The following is a 21405-nucleotide window of genomic DNA, read 5'->3' on the forward strand; positions in this document are numbered from 1 at the left end:
CTAGACGTGGGCAGCCCCCAGCGGGGCTGCCGGGGACACAGAGCAGATGAGATGCGCTCAGAAGTCACCCAGGTCACCACCACGGAGCTGTAGGGCAATGGTGGCCTCGGTGGCACTGCTGGGTTTGCATACAAACTGACTGCAAAAACCTTTTTTTCATCCTGGGAAAGAATAATGGGAGAATTGGGACTCGCCAGATTATGTAGGGAGAGGAGCAGAACAAGAGGCGAGTTGGGCAAAGACGCTCTGCTGCTGCCACCGCCTCAACCAAGGACACCCAGCAGGGGCTCTTGGCAGAGCCCAGGGCACCAGAACTGCAATGTCCACATGCTTCTTCTCCTGCACCACAGCCCACGGCAAGACAGGAAACAAACACTCACATGGCAGAAGGGAACTGTGCCAGGAGGTGATGATAGGATCACAGAATCAGTCAGGTTGGAAAAGCCCTCCAAGATCATCAAGTTCAACTGTTCTCCTACCACTACCAAGCCTACCACTAGCCCGTGTTCCCAAGTGCCACATCCACATGGTGATGGTTAAATCTCCCCAGTGATGGTTACTCCACTATGCCCTGAGCTCGACAACCCTTTCAAGGAAGAAATGTTCCCTAATATCCAGCCTAATCCTCCCCTGGAATGACCTGAAGCCATTTCCTCTGCCACACCATGGGACCTCATTCTGTCCCCCTCTGAGCTGTGTCCAAAAGACAACCAGAGATGGGAAGATAAACTTATGCTACTGTTTTCAAAAAGCTCCAGATCCATAGTAAAAATTCTTTTGGAGTCCCTTTAAACAGGGATTGCTCCCAGAGAAAGCTTTCTACTGTTAATATCATTACTATGTTATTTAGAGACCTCTGACTGCAGCTAAGGCTGTCTTGGACATGGATGTGATGCTGGGAATGTGGATATGGCCAGGGTATGGAGCAGGGCACGTTTGAAACTTACCCCCATATCCATGTGCCAATACCAAATTACCAGGGTGACAGGGCACTGATGAAGTCATTAAGCCCAAGAAGAGCCTCATTAAGGGAGTAATTTGTGGGAACTCGAGTTGTTTCTCACAGTGCTAAAGTAATTAGGATGGAATAACAGGCTGCACCAAGGGCTTTCACTCCCCTGCCCATCAGGAAAAGGATGAACAACAGCACCACTCAGATTTCCATAGCAGAGACAAAAAGGATAGGATGGGGTTGTGGGTTTTTTAGAAGATCTCAATAATATCACCTCCATTTTACAGTTCCCCAAGCAGGGACAGAGGTTGTGCAGATACCTAGAAAGGACCCACAGCCCCCAGGAGGCAGAGATTTGAGGATTTCACCTCTCATCTGGATGAAACAGCATCCCTCCAAAGGGATAGCTGAACCTCAACTCCCAATGCATCCTGCAAGAACCACCATCCAGGCACCTCCTGACCACATTATCTGCAGCTTAACAATAATTGATTGGCTCTCCTGCTCCCTGGAGCACCCCTCCACCCTGTGCCACACTCATGAGCCACCACTTTTCCTTCCTCTCACCTTCCCACTATCATTGCCAGGCAGTCAGCCAGTACAAGGAGGAGGATGCTCAGAGGAAGTAGTAATAGCACTGAGAGAATGAATTAATATAGCTGGAGGAAGCAGCCCAAGTGCACCTGGGGCTCACAGGCTGGCTGCAGAGCTGGGCTTGTGTCTGGTTTCTCCAGTTGTATCAATTTAAGCTAATAAAAGCAATTACCTCGCCTCACCAGCCTCATCTTCCTCCAGGACTGTGGGAATTGCAGCCCTTCCTCTTAGAAAGACAGAGCCCACGAGGCAGTCAAAACCAAATTCTCTTTCAAAGGAATCAAATAGGGTGACATTGCCTATCGGGGTCTCAAATCAGTTGTGCCAATGCACACGAATGATCCTCCCCATCTGTTTGCATCGTGTCAGTGTGCCACGGGCAAAAGCCTCCTGCTCAGTGCTGCATCCAACTGGACATCTCCAGCACATGTCTGGGGCTCTTCAGAATCCCCCTGTAGGCATGAACACAGTCCTGGACTCACCTGGGCTCCTCAGCCCCTGCTACCACAACCCATCTGCTCATGGAGATAAGGGAAAGCACTGTCAGTTCCTGTGGGGAAATCTCTAGGGTCACATAAAGCTGAGCTTCAGCTCTGTGAGAAGAGGAACTAAGGTATCCAGGAGGAGTTGGAAACCATCCTTCAGCTCTCCACCTCTACCCACCCTGGGGCAGGACCCTCAGCAGCATGTGGTGGGTTTGGAGGTGGTTGATGGTGAGGACCCAGCCAAGGTGGGATTTCAGGATGTCTCATCAGGCTGGATGTTCCTGCAGGGGTGGGATGTCCCAGGCTGTGGAGCAGGACGTTTTGGACTTCACTCCAAGCTCCAGCATGAAGCTGAATACCAGCTTGATATCTCAAATTGTGGGGCACCCCTAAAATATGTGATGACCCCATACCATGGATACCTTCAGGCTGTCTTAACCAGTGCCTCAGTATCCCCTGTACACCAACCCCATGTTCCAGGCTGGGAATGGCACAGTGGAGAGCAGTGTTTCCCACAAGAGCACAGGGAGGAATGGGGGACACAGGGGAAGTGAACCCCAGCATCAGGGATTCAGCATCCCTGCCCCAGCACAGCCCCATCAAGGACATGTCATTGTGTTGTGGGGGCCAAGAACCCCCCACTCATCAGTGCTGGGAGCTGCAGGTTGATTTGGAGCTTCATGAGCGACTTGGCCATCCCACAAAGCTCAGCCCCAACTTTTCCCATCCCCACAGGGCCTGTTTTTTATCTGCTGAATTCCTGGCCTGCTGGAAAATGTGACTATCATGGCCTTAAAGTGGGTTAAATGCTTCAAGTCATTACTTTTTAAAATGCCACCATGCTTGGGCAGAGCTCGGAGCCAAGGACACAGCAAAGAGAGTGGCTTTCCTCAGCTTCAGGTTTGATGACATAAAGAAAAACAGAATATTCCTGGGAAAAATGGGCCAGCGCATATGGGCTGCCATGGACCTCAATCATCCCACTCTGGCACCATCCCAGCAGGGATTTGGGGCTGATGCAGCTTCTTCCCACCTAAAAACCAGCTCCTCTAACCCCTCCTCCCAGTTGGGCTGGGAAACTGGAGACAAACCCTAGTTCAGGGAAACAGCACTGGGAGATCCTGCCCAGACTGAGCCCTGCTGTAGCCAGGATGCTTGGAGGGAACTCTTTGTGTACTTTTATAAATATATGTATGTATGACTGTCTATAGCTGTATGAAATTAAAGTGACCCCAAGGCCTCCCATCACATCTCCCTGCAGCAGCTGCTCCAAGTGTGATGGAACTGAATGTGCTGGACCCCCTGGCATCTCACAAAGCACTTCAGCCACTGTTTTCCAGCTCCAACTGTCGGGATTTTTGCCTTACAGTGGCATTTCTGTACAGGAACCCTGCTTTCTAAAAATGAAAATAATAAAGTAAAAATAAAATTGGAGATAGGAAGCAGTTTCCAGCTCTTTTGTGACTCCCAGGCGCCAAAAATGAGCAGAGTCTGGCTCAGGGGAGTGGTTTGGGGAGTGATGAAATTAAATTTACTCTTCCCTGTGAGGGTGGTGAGGCCCTGGCACAGGGTGCCCAGAGCAGCTGTGGCTGCCCCTGGATCCCTGGCAGTGCCCAAGGCCAGGCTGGACAGGGCTTGGAGCAGCCTGGGACAGTGGGAGGTGTCCCTGCCCATGGCAAGGGTTGGAACTGGATGGGCTTTAAAGTCCCTTCCAACCCAGGCTATTCCATGATGCCAAGTTCTAAAAAACTCACCTGGACTTGGAAAATATCACCTTTGTGAACCCTTAAAGCCCTTTAGCTGAGATGGTCTGCAAGCCCTAGTCACCAAAAACCTCTTCTGCCACTGGTCATCAAGATATAATTTTATTTTAAAAGCCTAGCAGCTCAAATTCTGGCCCAAATCACATTTGTAACTTAAATACAAATGAGGATTTAGCCAAAAGCAACAGAAATGGGTGTTGGAGCCTGTAGCTTTGCTCTGGGTTAATGAAACTTTGGGTTTTAAGGTATTTATCACTTCTGCTGTGTTGGTTTCTTAGTTCACAAAGGAGGGGAAACCATAAAGAGCACAGAGGGCATGTGAAAACCAGATTTCCAGCCTGGGGGTGTTGTTTAGCCAGGGCATCACTGCTCCAGCACTACTCGAGGACTCCCCTCCACTTCCAGCACCCTGGGGAAACTGAGCCAGGCACTGATTCTGCTGATTTCACAGCCCAGTGTAACTGGTAGCCAGCCCAGATTAATTATGCAGCAACCTGTGTTGGCACACAACAACCAGCTATTTCCAAAAACGTGTTATTGCAGGAAACATCTTTTCCCCCATTTTTTTTCCCCTTTAATTAATCCACCAAATAATGAACCCTGATGCATTGAGCTTGAGATTAATTATGGTGATGCCAGTTTCTTTGTCTGATGATTTCGGCTGACTTTGGAATTGCATTAATTTGCAGATGGAAATGAATGGATCTGGCTTTCCTGGGGAGAGGAGAGGAGCAAGATCTCCCACCTTCCTGGGGGTGGACCCAGGCTCTCAGCCTGACAGATGTTTGACTTGCAATTGATCATCTAACAGGGGGAAAAAAATCACTATGAATAATTCCTAGAGGATTTTTTTTTCTCCTTTCAGAGTTAAAAATTCTGCTTAGTTTGTACTGTTTTATTCCCTGAGCAAATGGGACCAGGAGGAACATGCAGAGAGGGGATGGGGGCTGACTGGGATCCTGTGTGAGCACTGGGGCTTCTCCAGGCAGGGACAGAGCCAGGATCCCCTTCCCCAGCTCCCAAGAATTGTGTGAGCCACATGAAACTTCCCTTATTTTTGCCCTGTTGTAATGGGAAAGGAACCAGGACTTCAGCAGGTTGGGGGGAGGGCAGAGACACCCCCACATCACTATTTCAGCCCGATTTTCATCCCAAAGAAACCCAAGACACACTTCTACCAGGAGCCACACCAGAGCACTACACATGCCAGTTATCCTGGATATCCTGGGCAGGTATCAGCCTTGATGATGGGATTCAGGGAGTGACAGGCCAGTGCAATGACCAAACTGATGCTTGCAGACCCATCATTAAACCCCAGCACAGGCAGCTTGGCCATAATTAAAGCTCATTTCCTCTTCCAGGCGGTAAAGGAAGAACAAGAAAACAATCTCAGTATCCTCCAAACCCTCCTGAAGATGCAATTCCCTCTCTGCAGATCCTGCATAGGCAGATTTTTTCTATCTAAAACGGCAATATGTTAAAAAACATGAAAAAAATCCCTCAAACAACACTCAAGGTGCTTTTATTCTGGGCTCAAAAAATCTCCACACCGCCAGCCCTCACCCTCCATGGATGCTAAAGCCCTCGAATTCCACTTTTCCAGCTTTTGTCTGTAAATCAAAGGCCTTTTATGCACTTCCAAAAGCAACAGATGCAGACCAGAGTGTGGGATTGGAGCTGCCAACTGGTGATGAGGGTCTGGAGGTGTCAGCACTGGAAAACCTCCACCACAGACTGAGGCTGGGTCCTGACACAGCCAGGGGTCTGCTCCACAGGACCCAAATTCCTCCTCCTCATCCTCAAAATGCCTCCAGTTCACTCTGTGAGCACAAAACTTTGTTAATGAGACATTTCCCTTTCCTCAATTAGGCTGTTTTCCTTCACCCACCCTCTCCCCCTCCTGTGGGGGCTCATCCTTCCCCCAGTTTCCAGCAGCTTCCCACTGAAGTGTCACTCTGGCTCCCAAGACAACGGCTGATTCATCAGTTCTGAATATTTTAAATCTTATTGTTCTCCCCCAGCCCTTTTCCCCCCGTTTCTTGAAAATACCAACAAGCTCCCAGTCACAAAGACATGTTTTCCCTCTCCAGGAACAGGACCAGCCCTCAAGGATGGATACAGTCCCATCTTATTTGGGAATGATCTGGGTTTTCTCTGCACCTGCAGGAGCTGGAGCAGGGGATTGCAACAGCTCCTGGCAGAATCCAACCCTGTGGTGACCACACAATGGTGCCACCACTGATCCTGCTCCTGCTGCAAGGAATTGCCCAAATGTGGGAGGTAACTGCAAAAACCTGCCAATGGTGGGGATAGGGAGAAACTGGAAGCACTGGGATGTGTTGGCTCCTAGTTCCCTGAGGCTGGTTTTGGAGAAATGTTGCTGGGAATCAAGGCCGAGACAAAGAGCAGTTTCTCCACCAGGTGTCCAGCAGGTCACATTTCATTGAAGAGCATCAAATGGTGATGGTCCTCAGGGAGCAGAATTAACCATGGGATTAGAGAGCACTTTCCCATGGCTCAGCCTGCAGTGATGGCAAAATTTCGGCTTGATCCCTTGCAATACACATTCTCCATTGGCCCACATCCCAGTTTCATGCTTAGAGAAAAATAAAATCCTTTGCAAGCCCAGGACTGCAACCACCAAAACAAACCCACCTGACGGGGGGTGGGTGCCCCCAGCTAAAGCTGCACCCACTGAGGCCATCCCTGATTGTAAATCCAAGCTCATCCTACATGAGCAGCAGAGCTGCCAACAGCCTGAGCCGCTCTCAGTGCCCAAAGCCCATCCCTGCCTGAAAGCTCCTTAAGGAACCTCCTTCAGCCCAGATGAATTGAGTCTCTTCCAACCCAGGCCATTCCATGATTCTAAGTTCTAAAACCTTACCAGGACTTGGGAAAAGTCATCTTTGTAAACCCTTAAAGCCCTTTAGCTGAGATTGTCTGAAAGCCTTAGTCACCAAAAACCTCTTCTGCCACTGGTCATCAAAATATAATTTTATTTATAAAACAGTTTACATTTTTATATATATATAACATACATACATACATATATATATATATATATATATATATAAAAACAGTGACCTGGGGCACCAGTCACACCAGGATGTGGGAATTTGCCCTATGGCTTGCAGTCTCCACACACGTCTGGCTCAGCTCCAGCTGGGAGCACCCAGCAGGGACATGCCAGGATCCTTTCCAGCCGTGCCAGGGGCTCGGTTGTGTCCATGGACACCCAGAGATAGCGGGGGTGACCCGTCAGACGGGCAGGGATGGAGAGGGACAGACACGACAGGGACCAGCCCCTCTCCCTGTCCCACGGCCACCAGAGCGCGCTCCTGCTGCCCCCTGGCGGCCGCGCCGCCCCCTGCACCGAGCGCCCGGACAGACCCCAAAAATCAGCCACCCACCCCGGTTGTCCCCAGGAGGATCTGCCCCATCCCGGCTGCCCCCAGGAGCTATGGCAGGCACACCTACCCACCCCTCCGAAGCAGAGGAAAAGCCTGGCTTTATCAAAACTCAGTTTATTCCAAATGTTAAAAGATGAGTTTTTTGTCCTTTCTGCCTTGATTAATCAACCAAAATACATATTCTTTTTTTAAAAAAATCCAACCCCTTCGGAACCATTGTGTAATTCCAGATTCCCCTCTCCCCAGCCACAACCCCCCTCCCCACTCCTATTGCTATAATTTAGCTCTTTGCAGACCCCTCCTCACTCCAGGTACTCCTGTAAGGAAAGGATGGAGCAGGCTGGGTACAGGAAGTGACGGGGAGGAGTCCTGTTGTTTCCAGCTTCTCCATGCATAGCTGGGGTCTGGGTGTCTGCTCAGCAAGGCCCTCACAGCAAAATGAAGCTCCTTCCTCAGCAAGCAAAAAAAAAAAAACAACAAAACTCAAAGTAACAATGTTCCCACCCGTGGGATGGATTTGGTTGGGTTTCCAAAGGCAATGGCAAAGAATGTCAGTGGCCAGGACTTCAAAAAGCAGTGTTGGAGGTGGCTGCTCCATGGCCATGGGGAGTGAGGAACCTGTCCTGGCCTAAACTGCCTGGGAGGGGTGGGGAGGATTCAGCTTAGATGCCTGAGGGATGGGAGGCAGGAGCCCACCCTCCCTTCTCCAGCAGTCACAGTGTGCTAGGCATCATCCAGCAGCATTTTCCTTCACCAGGCACAGTATCCCCAGAGTAGCCACAAGTTCTGGATTAGAAGACAGATCTTCCTGGGCTCATTCCTGTTGGACTCAGATTGCCTGGAATGGGCTCAGAGGGGGCTGGTGGGTGGCAGCAGACAAACCCAGGCCGGAGAGGTATATTTAGGTGAAGTGGGTGGAGGAGCATCCAGATGTGGGGAACATGGGGACCTCAGGGAGAATGATACCCCAACCTGATTGCAGAGTGAAGAACAAAACACTTGGCTTTGCTGGGCTGGGAAATGCTAAAAAAACAGACGAGAAGAAGTGGAAATCCATCCAGACACAAACCCGGGATCAGTTTAGGATCAAGTGGACCCAGGGAGCTGAGAGAACACCGGGCACCACAGGCAAACAGACAAATGCTTTGCATGGGCACCCTGTTCCAACCACGCAGGTGTTGCTGGGCCCAGCTCCACGAGCCTCCTGCCCTCCCCAAGTAATTGTCTCCCCAACCCAGGCAGAAGTTGTGGGGGGTCTGGGGGCGCTGTGATCCCGCTGGGCTCGGCTGGGCTGTCGTTTCATCAGCTCTGCTCTTTGTCACTGACCAGCAGCACCGTGTGCTGCCCACCGCTGGACACGGCCAGCACCCGCCGGTTCTCCAGCTGCTTCCCTGTCATCTCCACGGGGCTCCACACATCGTCCTCCTCCCCGGTGCCCAGCTGGTAGTTGGTGCCCATTCCCCAGGCAAATGCTCGTCCTGCAACAGAGTTGAAGCAAGATTTGAGGTCTGGATGGCTGCACAATGGGAAGGGGAGCTGGCACCCAAACCCAAGGGGACCTCGCACCCAGGCAGTGAGTTTCTATGAGTCCAAAACACAAGCAGGAGGAAGAGGAGGAGCACTTGCAACTCAAACAGATGTTCCACTGCAGAGCCTAGGAACTTTTATCCCTTTGGGGGAGGAAACTAAACCCACAGCCCACTCCAAACCTTCCTTCCTGCAGACACTGCACACAGGCAGATGCAGCACCAGAGCTCAGAGGTCTGGCATCAGCAGAGTCAGAGAAGAGATTGTCAGGCCAACAACCCCCTCTTGGTCAACACCACATGAGCACCCCTGTTGCCGCAGGCACACAAACACATCTGAGCAGCCACTGCCCAGCTGCTCCCAGGTGATCAGCACCAGGATCCAGTCCCAACCCAGCTGGCAAATTGTGGTGCTGGTACGTGGGGCTGGCCGGAGGGATGAAGAAGGTACAGAAGGCATTGTTCCCAAACCCTGGCAGGCACTCACCATCCTTGCTGACGGCATAACCAACAGAGGCTCCGCAGGCCACTGAGGTGATACTGGGGAGCTCTGGGATAACTGTGGGAGTACTCTTCTCCTCTGCCCCTGTGCCAAGGCCCAGCCGGCCATACTCTGCCCTGCCCAGACTGTAGGCTTTACCTAGAGCACAAGAGAGATGATGTGAGGGGGGCAGAAGCTGCAGCAGGGCCAAAGCTGGACCATCTTCCCAGGTCTGACTCCTGAAGGAGCATCACTCCTCCACACCACACCCTGAGACCCATCCAGAAGGGGCAGAGTGGGACAAAGACCCTTCAGCTCCCTCAAAATCAGTAAGGTGCAAAAGCAGAGTTCACGACTGAGCCCATCCCAACAGCTCCTTGGCCAGGATGAGGGCTCTGGGATCCCCCCACCCTGCTCTGTGTGACTCCCAGCCCACCTGTCATAGTTACTCACCCTCAGAGTCAACACAGACTGTGTGGTGCTGCCCACCAGAGAACCCAACCCAAGACTTGGTGGAGTTCTTGAAGCACGTGAGGTTCTGCGGGGAGAAGCAGGGCTCGGTGTCCTGGGTCCCTGCAGGGTGGGACGCACAAACCCGGCTGGATCAGGCCCACAGGCATGAACAGCCCAGGCCAGGCTCCAGTGCTGAGCCATCCACCCTGGGGCCCACCCCACCACAGACCAATACAGCCCCCAGCCCCCCAACCCCAAAATCTAATTTTTGCTCAAACCCAGTGAGCTCTAACCCAGAGCTACGCAGGGTGAGCCCCACCCCCACTCCCAGCTCCAGTGTGTTCATTGTTTAGATTTTGGGGGACCCAGCAGCTTTCCCCCACCAGACCAGGGCAGCAGTGGGCTGGCAGGAGATCTGGAGCATGACAGGTGAAGCTCACCCAGCTGGTGGTAGTTGGAGAGGCCAAATCCATAGATGTGTCCCTCACGGGTGACAGCAAAGGTGAAGTACGCCCCACAGAAGGCGTCCTGGAAACGCATTTTGCCTTTTCTCCCTTTGCTTTTGACAGGGACAAGCTGGGGGACCAACAGCCGCTCTGGGGTAGGAAACAAGGTGTTATAACAGGACTAAGGATTTACACCCTCCCTTCATCTAAGGATCTGGCTCACTGCATTTAGGTCACTGATTACACATAAGCCCTCGAGCATCAGGGACCAGGTCTCTCTGTTCCTCTGCAAATGGCAGAGCTGGAACCAAAGGATGCACCTCTGAGAACTAAATCCACTCACGCAGCCCTTTCCGTCCTCCTCGGTTGGCAAAGAGTGCTGGCACTCTGCCCAGCTGGCCCTGCTCGCCACAGCCACACGTGAACAGGTCACCGTCCACTGTCAGCATCACCAAGTGGTCATTTCCTGGAAGAGGAAAGAGAGAGATGTGATGCAGAAGTCTTCAGCAAGCCCTGGGGGCTGAGATCCCACAGGTTGTCCCCAGTTGTCCCAGCTTACGAGGTTTACTGCACTGGATACCTAACACCAATTGTGCTACCACCTAAAACTCCAGGATCTCCCTCTTCCTCATCCTGGGAATTCAAAGCAGTTGTTCGGGGTAGGTGGTAAGGACACAAGTGCGTCCCAACTTCCCCTGGGCACTGAACAAGCTGACTGCTGTGCTCAGTTCCCCAGGCCTCATTAGAGAGCAAGTGCTCTGGCCTCACAGGGTCACAGTTCAGGCCACTCTTGGAAGGCATTCTACATCAGACTGGTCAAATATTAACTCATTACGTGAATCTTTTGGGGCCAACACATCTATTGGAGCTAAAAGGTCTGTTCTCTGGAGAGTCAGAGATGAGCAAGTACACTCTTACACCGGGCGCAGAGCAAGTCAAGAGGAGGGAAGAGGTCATGGACATCCCTCCAGGGTTGTGACAGCCTCGTGTACCTGCCTGACCCTGCACATCCCAGGGCGCTGCTCACCTGAAGCTATTTTAACAACAGGTGCATCGAGCTGGAGCAGCAAAGGAGTGGTGCTTGTCTTCATGGGCTCCAGCAAGCCAATCACTCCATTGTTATCCTGAGGGGAGAGGGAGACACAGAGATGAGCCACAGGAGCAGCAGCCACCAGCAGAGCTTCCAACATCTGAGGGATGTGCGCACCCGGAAGGAGCCCCAGACAAAGACGCGGCCGTCCTCGGTCAGCGCGGCCGTGTGGCTGTCCCCCGCCGACACCTGCACCACCTTCTCCTGCAGCTCCACTGGCCCTGGAGAGGTCTCTGACCCTTCAGCAGAGGTGTCACGTCCCAGGGCACCTTCGTCATTGCAGCCAAAGGTGTAGATCTGCAGATTGGATGGAAGTGGTCAGGATGGAGCCCAGAGGGGAAACAGGCTAAGTATCAAGTCAGGGGACAGAGATTCACCAGGCTGGATCAAAGAATCATGGAATGGCTGGTTAAAGCTCCTGTCAGTCCACCACCTGCCATGGGCAGGAACACCTTCCACTAAATCAGGCTGCTCTTAACCCTGTCCGACCTGGCCTAGAACACTTCCAGGGATGGGGCAGCCACAGCTGTTCTGTACCAGAGCCTCAACACCCTCACAGGGAAAAACTTCTTCCCAATATCGCATCTAACATAGCAGTGTCACCCATCTACTCTGTCAGTGTGAAGCCATTCTCCCTTGTCCCATCACCCCATGCTCTTGTCCAAAATCCTTCTCCAATTATCTTTGCAGTCTCCTTTCAGGTCCTCCTTTTGACCCCCTAAAATTTTGTGGTCCATGTGAGACCACGCTCACCCACAAGGCTGGAACAGTATGTGGGCAGAGCAGTGGCAGATTCCTACCCTGTGCTCCAGAACACATCCCAGACTTCCACTGTACTCACCTTTCCCGTCTGGGTGAGGCACACCGTGTGCATCCCTCCAGCTTCCACCTGCACCACCATCTCCGGCAGCGTGACCAGAGCTGGCTTCTTCCTCTCCATGATATCCTCACCCAGGCCCAGCTGGCCGACGTTACCCTGACCCAGTGTCAGCACCAGCCCAGGCTGTGAGCGGTGTGAGGGGTGGCTGACTGTGGGGTGGGAGAAAGAGGAGAAAGAACATGTAGGGGTACAAATTTCCTGGTAAAACACCCCTGGAGAAGTGGAAAGAAAATTCCCAGGGATTTTTCTTACCTTTAATCTTCTTTGTCTCAACAGGCTCCTTTTCTGGCACAGGGTTCTTCGCACTGCGTTTTCCTGGCATCTTGGAATCTAAATGCCAAAAAGAGCCTGTAAGGGCTCACCCACCGAACTGTTCAGTGCTTGAGGTGTCCCCTCCACCTTAAAAAACCACCTGGTCACTGAGTTGGGATTTGAACACCAATCCCTTCTCCTACTCTGTGAAAACGGAAAGTTTTCCCTTGTGCATTTTATCCATAGTCCCTACCTCATGCAGATATAAACCTCTCCAGATTTCAGGTCCAAGCAGGCGAGAGGGAAGGGGAAAAGGGAAGAATCGGACCCGAGCCGTACGCGCGTCCTCACCATCCCCCCGCTCCGGTTCCGCATGGCCCGAGCGCCGCCCCCCGCCCCTTCCCGCCATTCGAATTCCCCGCGGCGCCGCCTCACGTGGAGCCGCGCAGGCCGCGGCCCGGCCCGGCCGCTTCTCCCGCCGCCTGCCGCTGTCCCTGTCGGGCGGTGGGCTGCGCCGAGGGCGGCCGGGGCCTCGCCGGGCGCTCCGCGGCCGTGCCCGTGTCCCCATGGCCGCGTCCCCGCGCTCCCTCCCGCCGCTCTCCCGGCCCGACCCCGCGCGCTCCCTCACCGCCCGCCGGCCCCGCCGCGCGCAGCTCTGCGCATGCGCACGCGCCGGGGCTCCTGGCGGCGCGGCGCCCCCTGGCGGCCGGCGGGCCCTCCAGGAGGGGACAGAACAGGACGGGCAGCGCAGGGCGAGGGGACACAGACACGGGAAAGGCAGCACAAGGCAGGGCTCGAAGCTGGCAACGTGTCGGCCCCTGGGGAATAGACTCGTGTCAGCAACTCATCCTGCTACTAACCTCCAGAGGTGCCTCCAGCTTGCAAGGCTGCAGCATAAAAATGGCAATTTAATGCACAGAACGATGATAATGAACAATAATTGAAACCCAGCAAGTCTGAGCTTCCAACCTTTGCAGCAAACTACTGCTGCTTGATGTGGAAAATACATTTCTACTCTTGAAAGACGAACCAGACTAACTGGAACACAGCAAACTTTCACATTTCCCCTTCATCCAATGGGATGAATCGCCCTTATTCCACTGATTAAATCTGCTGTTAAAGTCCAGAGGCCTGCACTTGCCCTAACAGCTTTAATTTACTAATAAAATCAAATTCCCAATTACGATCTAGGCTGGTGCACCAGCCTCATGTGCTTTCATACACACCCTGATGCACAGGGGTGACCCACAGCCCACGTCATTAGAAAGCCTGGGAGTAATAACCTTTGAGTCTCAGGCTCATGCTGAGACTTGTCTGATGAGCGGGGATACACACCCACCCCCATCCTTTCCCTGGGGACTTCAGGGCAAACGACAGAACATCCAACCACCTGCCGGGGCCCTTTTAATCTAATCCACACCAGAACCTCCCCTAAACCCACCCACTAGCACCACACCCCTTACAAAAGAGTAAGGGAACTATGTGTGATCCCCCCGCCCTGCTCCCCGCCCCAAGCCACACCCCGCACTAACAGGACTCCCTTAACCCTTGACTTAGCCCTTAATGATATGAAGGGTTTCATGCCCAGAGATGATCTAAACATGCACTGAAGGTACCATTTGCTCCTGATCCAGCTCCAACAAGAGTGTCAGTGCATTTCTACACCCTTTGCTTTTTAGAGATGGGTCGGCAGCACCCAAGAATCCCACTTCTGCACAAGGGAGAGGCATGAAGTTGTCCTTAATATTCAGATCACTCGCCAAAAACACACCAAGCCAATGCAAGTGAAGTTTATTGAGTTGTCTACTGTAGGTACAGATACAGAGATCAACATCAGAATGAGGGCTGCATTTCAGGGCCTAAACACACAAACTGCTGCTTCCACCCACATCCTGTAACCCACCCACTTTCCAGTATCACCTCCCCTGGAATAACCTGCCCCCAACAAGGTCGAATCGATGGGAAGGTTTTAAGGGGAGCCCACAGGAGACCACATGCTTTTTTGTCCTTAGCCCTTACTCCTCCCCTCCTCCCTCCCAGCATCCTCAATTTTAACCATCCCAAAAGCAATTTCTTCTTGCTGGACCAGCCAACCCCCCTCCCGTCTGCCTTTTACCTTCCCGTTGTCCTTCAGCCAACCCCACATCCCGTGGATTGTCTTTCCTTCCCGAGCAGCTTTCCCATAACGTGTTAACTCCGGGCCCTGGCTCCATTACTCCACCAAATCCAGGAAGTGCACATTCCACCAAGGGCCCCGGTACACACGTTTATTTTATTTTCTGTGCTCCAAGCTTTGAAAGACCCCTACATTCGCTCATCCCTGGTTCCATCGCGTTTTAACACCGGTGGCTGCATTTTCATTAAACACAGCGCACTTACAGGACTTGGGCAACCTCTTTAATATACTCACCTTCTCCCACTAAAGGTGAACTTTTCCTTCTCATTTCGTCGCAGGCGCCTTCTGCAATTTTTTAGGAAAGAATATCTTGTTTTTTCTGCTCTTATTCTTGTGTCCCACATTACCCGAATAGAACTTTTAAGTGCAGTAAACAGTTATTTACACCTCCAGATATCTTTTCTGCCTAAGAGTCATAACCTTTTTTTTTCCTTTGAAAGACTAAGAATTATTTCTTTCCCCCATCTATCTAAATTTGAAAACAATCGTAGGCGCTAGAAGCCTGCTATTTAAACTCTAATTACTACCACCTATATCCGTATTGTCTAGATTGTAACTTTTCCAGTATGCCGATCCAATTGTTTTATAAACATCCTCGAAACAGCCCAAACTCATTTAAAATGTGAGGTTTAATATGAAGAAAAATAACGAAACTACACACAATATTACGTTTTTAACGTGGTTATTACCTCTAAAAATCGTGCTCCACTTAAAACTTTTTCACTTCCGGTACTGAAAATGCAAAAAAAAAAAAAAAAAGCTTTTAAGGATTTGCTCAGTAGCTTTTTTTCCTCCCTCCCAGCTCCACGTGTGTTCCCCGTCCCACCCTGCGTGTTATTTGTTTCCTGCATGGTTTGTCTCCTCTGTAACGGCCCGAGGGCTCAGAGAAGCAGTAGGAATATGCAGGCTGCAGGCTCGGGGCCCGGCTTGTTCTCCGACGTCGTGGAAGGGGACTGTACGTCACGGGCCCGAGGGCCTGCGCTCCCGTGCGCCACACGGACAGAGCCGAGAGAGAGCAACTTCTCCGGATATCCACGTCGGAATGAACATCTGTGACCGCCTCCATCCACCCCCGACCCTGCCTCGGCCCCGCGGCGTGGCCACACATACTGATGGATACTCACACTGCAGCGAGCCGGACAAACCGAGCTTTAACAGGCTTTGGTGAGACCTGTAGGAAAAGGAATTGTCTCTGAGGCGGCGCGGGGTGACCCCGCAGCGCCCACAGCCGCGTGTAACTCACGGCGTGTTTTAGCGTTAAAATGAGAAGCAGCGGGGATCTGCTGACGGCGCGGCCAGTAGGACCGCACGGCACAGCAAGGTAAAGGGCACAAAAGGTAAAAAGGGTAAAAGTAGAGCTCAGCATACCTGTAAGCTCTGCCGCTCCCGGCAGTGAAAGAGGCCTGACCACGCTGCGCGGCGGGTTTTATAGAAAGCGGGGCGGGGCTAAAACGCGCGTGCGCGCCCCGCGCGAGGGGCGGGAGAAAGCCGTATATGGGCATAGGCCGGCGGGTGGGGAAAGGGGCGTGGCCAGCGGCGCCTGCGCAGTGGCCAGAGGGGCGGATCGCGCACGCGCAATCGGAAGGGCGCGAAAAGCCGCGGCCTCAGGGGAGGCTCCGCCATGACTGACCCGCCCTCCGCCCCCGGCAGGAGGTGCCGGTCGCGCCCCCCCACACTGAGAGCAGTTGAAAAGATACGGCCACACGAGCAGGGTTTTAAAAAAAAAAAAATTCTAAAATACTTTTATTTAATAATTAAAATCTGTTGCTGAGGAGACTGATATACAATGCAATGGCGGCTGTACAGGGGACGCTGTGAGGGAAGAGCCCCCAGTGGACGCTGGGCCATGGCCGGCCTGTTGCCACATGGATCTGTGAACAAAGACAAAGTTCTCTCCCTCCCCACACCCTGAACCCCCCCGCACAAGTGGCATCTCACATGTAGTTTAGTTTTGTGCATAATACAGCAGTGGCCCTACCGGATTTTTTTTTAACCTGCATTGAGGAAGAATTTTTCTCTCAGAAGAGAAATGCCATCTTTTTAAGGTCACTTTTGAAACCTATTCTTCCCCTCCTTTCGACCCACACAGTGAAATTATCAAGTTTCCAGTAGGTTCAGCTGTAAAAATGAGAAAAAGGCAAGCTTCAACCCTGATTTGGGAGAGTAAAAAACATCTGAGAGAAAGCCACAGTAAAAAGGACTGACTACTCTCACAGTTTCCCGAAATTAAAAAGTTTTTGAAAGGCAACAGTCATTTTTTCCTGCTTTTGTAATTTGTTAAACAAGCCTAGATGTCTCAAGATCTGTTACTAAGATCACAGCAAGTGTGAGAGAGTGCAGAGCAAATGTCTTATACATCTGTTGGGTCGGTTTTTTTCTTTTTTTTCTTTCTTTTTTTTTTTTTTACAAAAAGATGCAGCATATGTTAATACCTATACAATTCCCTTCCAGGACAACAAACCGTTGGTCAGTAGTGATTCAGGGCATTAAGGACATGACAGAAACAAACAAAACCCCCCAAAAAATAACGAGTGCCACGTCAGTTGTCTGCCAGGGTTCTCTGTACACAGCTAATATACACACACATGCTTCAGAGTACACCATCTCCTCAGCTTCCCAACATCAGAGCTGCCTTTCTTTTTTTCTCCCTTCCTCATGGAAAGGAGGAGGAAATGAGGAATTGCACCCCGAGACAAGTCTGTACAAACTTGGGAAGGAAGGAAGGGCACAGTCTCCTGGCAGAGTCATATTGCTGAGCCACACGAGGTATAGTGTCAGTTCCAGCCTGATGGCATGAGAGATGTGTTTGTTCCAGTGAAATGCTACATTCAGACAGGATTCCCCTTCCCTGGCCGAAAGCCCTTTTCTGGATACGTTTGGAAGGCAAATCTTGGAAGAGCTGAGGTTCCACCCTCACGGTATTGCTTAAGGAGAGGAGGGATGCAGAGAACTTCCAGCCCTCCCGGGTTTCTTGCTCCCTCCTTGGAATATTATGGTCGATGGTATCTGCAAAAGCCAAGTGAAAAGAGTGTTATCCTTGGAATTCAGGTTAAATGGTTACTTGGGCACTACAGATGGCTAAAGAGAGTAAATTGAATTATCTCAGAACTCTCAGCCCTCAGGGAAGCTGTTAACACCAAACGATTTCACTTCCTGTGCTCTGCACTCAACTTTGCCACACAGAGCTGGAAGGAAAGGAATCACTTGGGACACGATGCAGAGGTCACTACACAGATCACATCCAAGGTAACTCCTTAGCAAGGTGTTTTGTGGCTGTGGCTGCACGGAAAAAGCTCATTCCAGCTGCAGCTTCACACTGGTTTCACATACACCTCACTTAAACTTTCCTTAAACTGGGGCTTTCACCCTGGGGACTCAGTGACCACTTTTTTTAAGGCAAAACAAGCCAGTTTCTGTCTGCTAGTGCTCCAGTCACTCCCCAGGACCAAGACAGAAAGGGACATTCAATCTTCAACTGCCACACAAATAATTTTCCTAAGGTTTTAGTGTTTTGCCACTAAACACTGTCCTTGCAGCACAGATCTGACAGCTCTAACAACAGCAAAACTCTTAAGATAACATATTCTCACCTGGTGAACTGCTTGCTCTCCTCATGCACTTCCATTTCACAGCTCTTAAACTCATTCAGCTCCTTCCTGATGGCTGCCTGCACAGAGAGGGAGATTTTTTTGGGAAAGAAAAGGGCTCAGATTGCAGCAGCCACCCCAGCTTTCACAGTCCATTAACACCAAGCTGAATTTAATCTGCCCCTCCCACGATGAGGTCTGGGCAGTGCCCAGAGATGCCTGGGGAGGACAAAAGACAGATGGTTCCCTCCCAGCTTCTTGACCCTGCAGGGAACTGCACTGCTATGACCAATACTCCTTGTATCCTTGCTGTGTCCAGAAAAGAAAATGGGGCTGGGGAAGGGTCTGGAGCAGCAGAAGCACCTAAGCAAAGTGGGGGGGAAGAGCCTGGAGAAAAGAAGGCTCAGGAGGGACCTTCTCACTCTCTACAGCTCCCTGACAGGAAGGTCAGGACAGCAGGGGGTTGGTTGCTTCTCCCAGGTAACAAGTGACAGGACAAGGTGAAACAGCCTCAAGCTGAGCCAGAGGAAGTTTAGATGAGATACAAGGAAAAATTTCTTCATGGAAAGGGCTGCAGTAGAATCACCAACCCTGGAAGTGTTCAAAAATGTGCCAGATGGGGCACCTAGGGATATAGTCTAGTGGTGGACATGGTGGTGCTGGTAAACAGTTGTACTCTATGATCTTCAAGGGCTTTTCCAATCTTAACAATTCCATTATTTTATGATTCTTGCATCACTCAGAAGCTGAGGCAGAACCACACTGGCCTTCAGACTGTGCCCACCTGGGCTCTGCCTTGCCAGGAGGCAGCAGGAAGCAGAGCTGGGACAGCACATGCAAGTGGAGGGACACAGGTGGGGTAGCAGAGGGAAAGATGAAGAGGTGAAGCCAGAGGAAGAGAGCAAATCTCCTTGGCTCACACCCTTTTGAGTGGAACACCCTGGTCTGGCTGCCCTTCCCATCTGGGGCCAGGACACTATCAGTTACCTTGTCAGCTGGTGTCAGCTTTGTCCACGGCTTGTCTGCTCGCCGGTCATAGTCTTGAGCATCTGTTACTTCCACATACTCATTGAACCTCAGGATCTTCCTGGCCTGCAGCTCTGCCACTGTAGGCCTTTGGCTAAGCTGAACACCAGCAGAAACAAAGGAGGTTAGTCTGAGCCTTGTCCATAAAGCAGACCCAGGACTAAGCACCCCAAGCAAAACTTAAACCAGTTCCCTCACTGTGCCTTAATCACAGACACTACCAGATCCCGCTTGCAGCCTGCACAGACTGGATACTCCACTGGGATCACAAAGCCAGGCTAGGGCAGAACCTGGGCCACACTGTCATGGAGAAGGACACTGAGGGGTGTGGGAACAGCTGCTACAAGGGTGAGCCCTACATGACACCCCTAAACACTGCTTCAGCAATGGCAGCACTCACACTTCACACCCACAGGCCTTGGGGAAGCTTTTCCCAGCCATGAGTAACAATCACAAGTAACTTGGATGTAACAGCTAAAAGCAGCTGTTACTCTGCTCAGCTTCCCACACTGCTGTTGCTTTAGAAATGGATTTTAGGGAGCCTGGTGTGAAGTCGTGGCTGCTGAAGCACTGTGTTAAAGCAGCCAGGCCAGCAAAACTTTCAAGTGTCAGGTGCCAAATTTAGTTCTCATCTTGCTAGTTACACTTGCTGCCAGCTCAGATCTGACACTGACAAACACAGCCCTGGTGCCAACGGCTCACCGTGGGTGACAGTCTACATTCCAAAGTCACTGCAGTCCGAGGGCACTGGGGACACTTACACAAGAGCCCTGTGACTTCCCCCACAGCACGGTACCTACAACGTGCTCAGTGCCACCCTGGCCAGCAGCCCTGCCAGGTGGCTGTCACTGTGGGAGCCAGCAGTACCTTTCTGGTGAGCCGGCGCTTGATCTCGCGCTTCTCAGCTTGACGGTCAGCTTCGTTTTTCGCTGCCAAGGGGGGAAGAAAAAAAATAAAAATTCATGTAAGCATCAGGCTTTGAAAAGTGGTTTCTAGGCTTGAACAAAGGAGAGTATTGAACTGGATCAGGTTATCTACAGATCTAAAGGCTTAGGAGAGGCAGAGAGCGCAGTTCAACTCAATACCCTGTGTCACCTCCTGAACTGGCAGGGGCAAACATGCCTCTTATGCAGCACCAATGAGTCATCCATGTCAAAGATTAATGGACATATTGCCAAAATACATCCAAGCCAATGTGCAGCTTGCTCCTTCGCAAAGCTATTATAATTTAAAAGAAGATAACAGCACAGATAAATATTTTAAATGGAAGCTTCCTGAACTGACATTCCCATTTCCTTGAGATGTTTATTTAAAACTTTTGCAGAACAAGATATGGCCAAGAAAAACAATCCTGACTTCATGATGCACGGCTGCTTTAGAGATCATGCAAGGCAATGCTGCAATGTCTGGAACACAAATACAAGTCCAGCCCAAACAAAAATACCTTTAACAGTCCTTGCTGTGTAACAGCAGAGTCTGAATCAGCCCACACTCTTCTCTGGGGTGGTAGGCATGGGACAGCTATTCTGTCCATAATCATATGATCCCAGAATGGGTTTGGTTGGAAGAGACCTCAGTGATCACCCAGTTCCACTCCCTGACATGGGCAGCAACACTTTCCACTATCCCAGAGTGCTCCAAGCCCTGTCCAGCCTGGCCTTGGACACTTCCAGGGATCCAGGGGCAGCCACAGTTTCTCTGGGCAACCTGTCCCAAGGGCCTCCCCACCCTCACAGGGAAGAATTTGTTCCTAACATCTGATCTAAATCTCTTTCAATTTAAAACTATCCCCACCTGATTAATTAAGATGTTAAAGGTATTTCTCAAGACCACCAGAGAAGTGCTACTCACGCTGAAGAATGTTCCTCTGTTCCAGTTCTTCTGCAGTTGGTCTCTGACTCAGTCGCCTGAAGAGAAGTGTGACAAGTGCAGAATGTTGTATCTGGTCACTCATCATTAGCAGATGAAGGATAAAACTGCCTGGTTTCAGTGCAGTAGACAGCCTCCTCCACACTCCTCCACACTCCTCCACTCACCACTGAGGATCACTGCTGCCCTGTTTTACACTATGCTCTGCTCAAACAGCTGCTCAGCCACTGGCACAGCTTTGGGAAAGGCTGTGGGGCTCTCTAGTTTAGAAGCAGCTTTGCAAAGGGCTCCGACAGCAGAGCCTGTGCTGTCACCAGTCCCAGCTTCATCCACCACCAGCATCCACCCTGCATCCATCCACACCTTTTTATACCATCTGCATTTTACATGTCTGTAATTCTTGAGATTTTCCCCT

At 51.3% G+C, this 21405-nt stretch overlaps 2 protein-coding genes across 17 annotated transcripts in view; both read right to left on the reverse strand.

The window, feature by feature from the left end:
* Positions 1-7223: 7223 nt before the first annotated feature.
* On the reverse strand, positions 7224-15911 carry RCC1 (regulator of chromosome condensation 1). 7 transcript variants are annotated; one of them, XM_083879483.1, is made up of 14 exons: positions 15633-15911; positions 15198-15240; positions 14743-14793; positions 13949-14138; positions 13193-13219; positions 12333-12410; positions 12042-12229; positions 11318-11497; positions 11138-11234; positions 10454-10576; positions 10105-10260; positions 9665-9784; positions 9218-9370; positions 7224-8682 (listed from the first exon to the last, which is right to left on the reverse strand). In XM_083879483.1, exons 6-14 carry the CDS (start codon positions 12400-12402, stop codon positions 8507-8509), a joined length of 1263 nt encoding a protein of 420 aa, XP_083735609.1. In that variant the 5' UTR covers positions 12403-12410; positions 13193-13219; positions 13949-14138; positions 14743-14793; positions 15198-15240; positions 15633-15911; the 3' UTR covers positions 7224-8506. The 7 variants fall into 7 exon arrangements, with proteins under 7 accessions (XP_083735609.1, XP_083735608.1, XP_083735607.1 ...); XM_083879482.1 differs by lacking the exons at positions 13193-13219; positions 13949-14138; XM_083879481.1 differs by lacking the exons at positions 13949-14138; positions 14743-14793; positions 15198-15240; positions 15633-15911 and adding an exon at positions 13616-13740.
* Positions 15912-16806: 895 nt separating this feature from the next.
* The window catches only part of PHACTR4 (phosphatase and actin regulator 4), a 62628-nt gene continuing 58029 nt past the window's right edge, over positions 16807-21405 (reverse strand). For all 10 annotated transcript variants that reach the window (XM_083879472.1, XM_083879474.1, XM_083879475.1 and 7 more), the window contains 5 exons: positions 20973-21028; positions 19989-20050; positions 19083-19220; positions 18099-18175; positions 16807-17514 (listed from right to left, as the gene is read on the reverse strand). In XM_083879472.1, coding sequence (XP_083735598.1) covers positions 17499-17514; positions 18099-18175; positions 19083-19220; positions 19989-20050; positions 20973-21028 — 349 coding nt within the window. In that variant the 3' untranslated portion in view covers positions 16807-17498. The remainder of the gene's footprint in view (positions 17515-18098; positions 18176-19082; positions 19221-19988; positions 20051-20972; positions 21029-21405) is intronic.

Source organism: Zosterops lateralis, assembly GCF_965231275.1.
Source record: "Zosterops lateralis genome assembly, chromosome: 28".
Lineage (NCBI taxonomy): Eukaryota > Metazoa > Chordata > Aves > Passeriformes > Zosteropidae > Zosterops > Zosterops lateralis.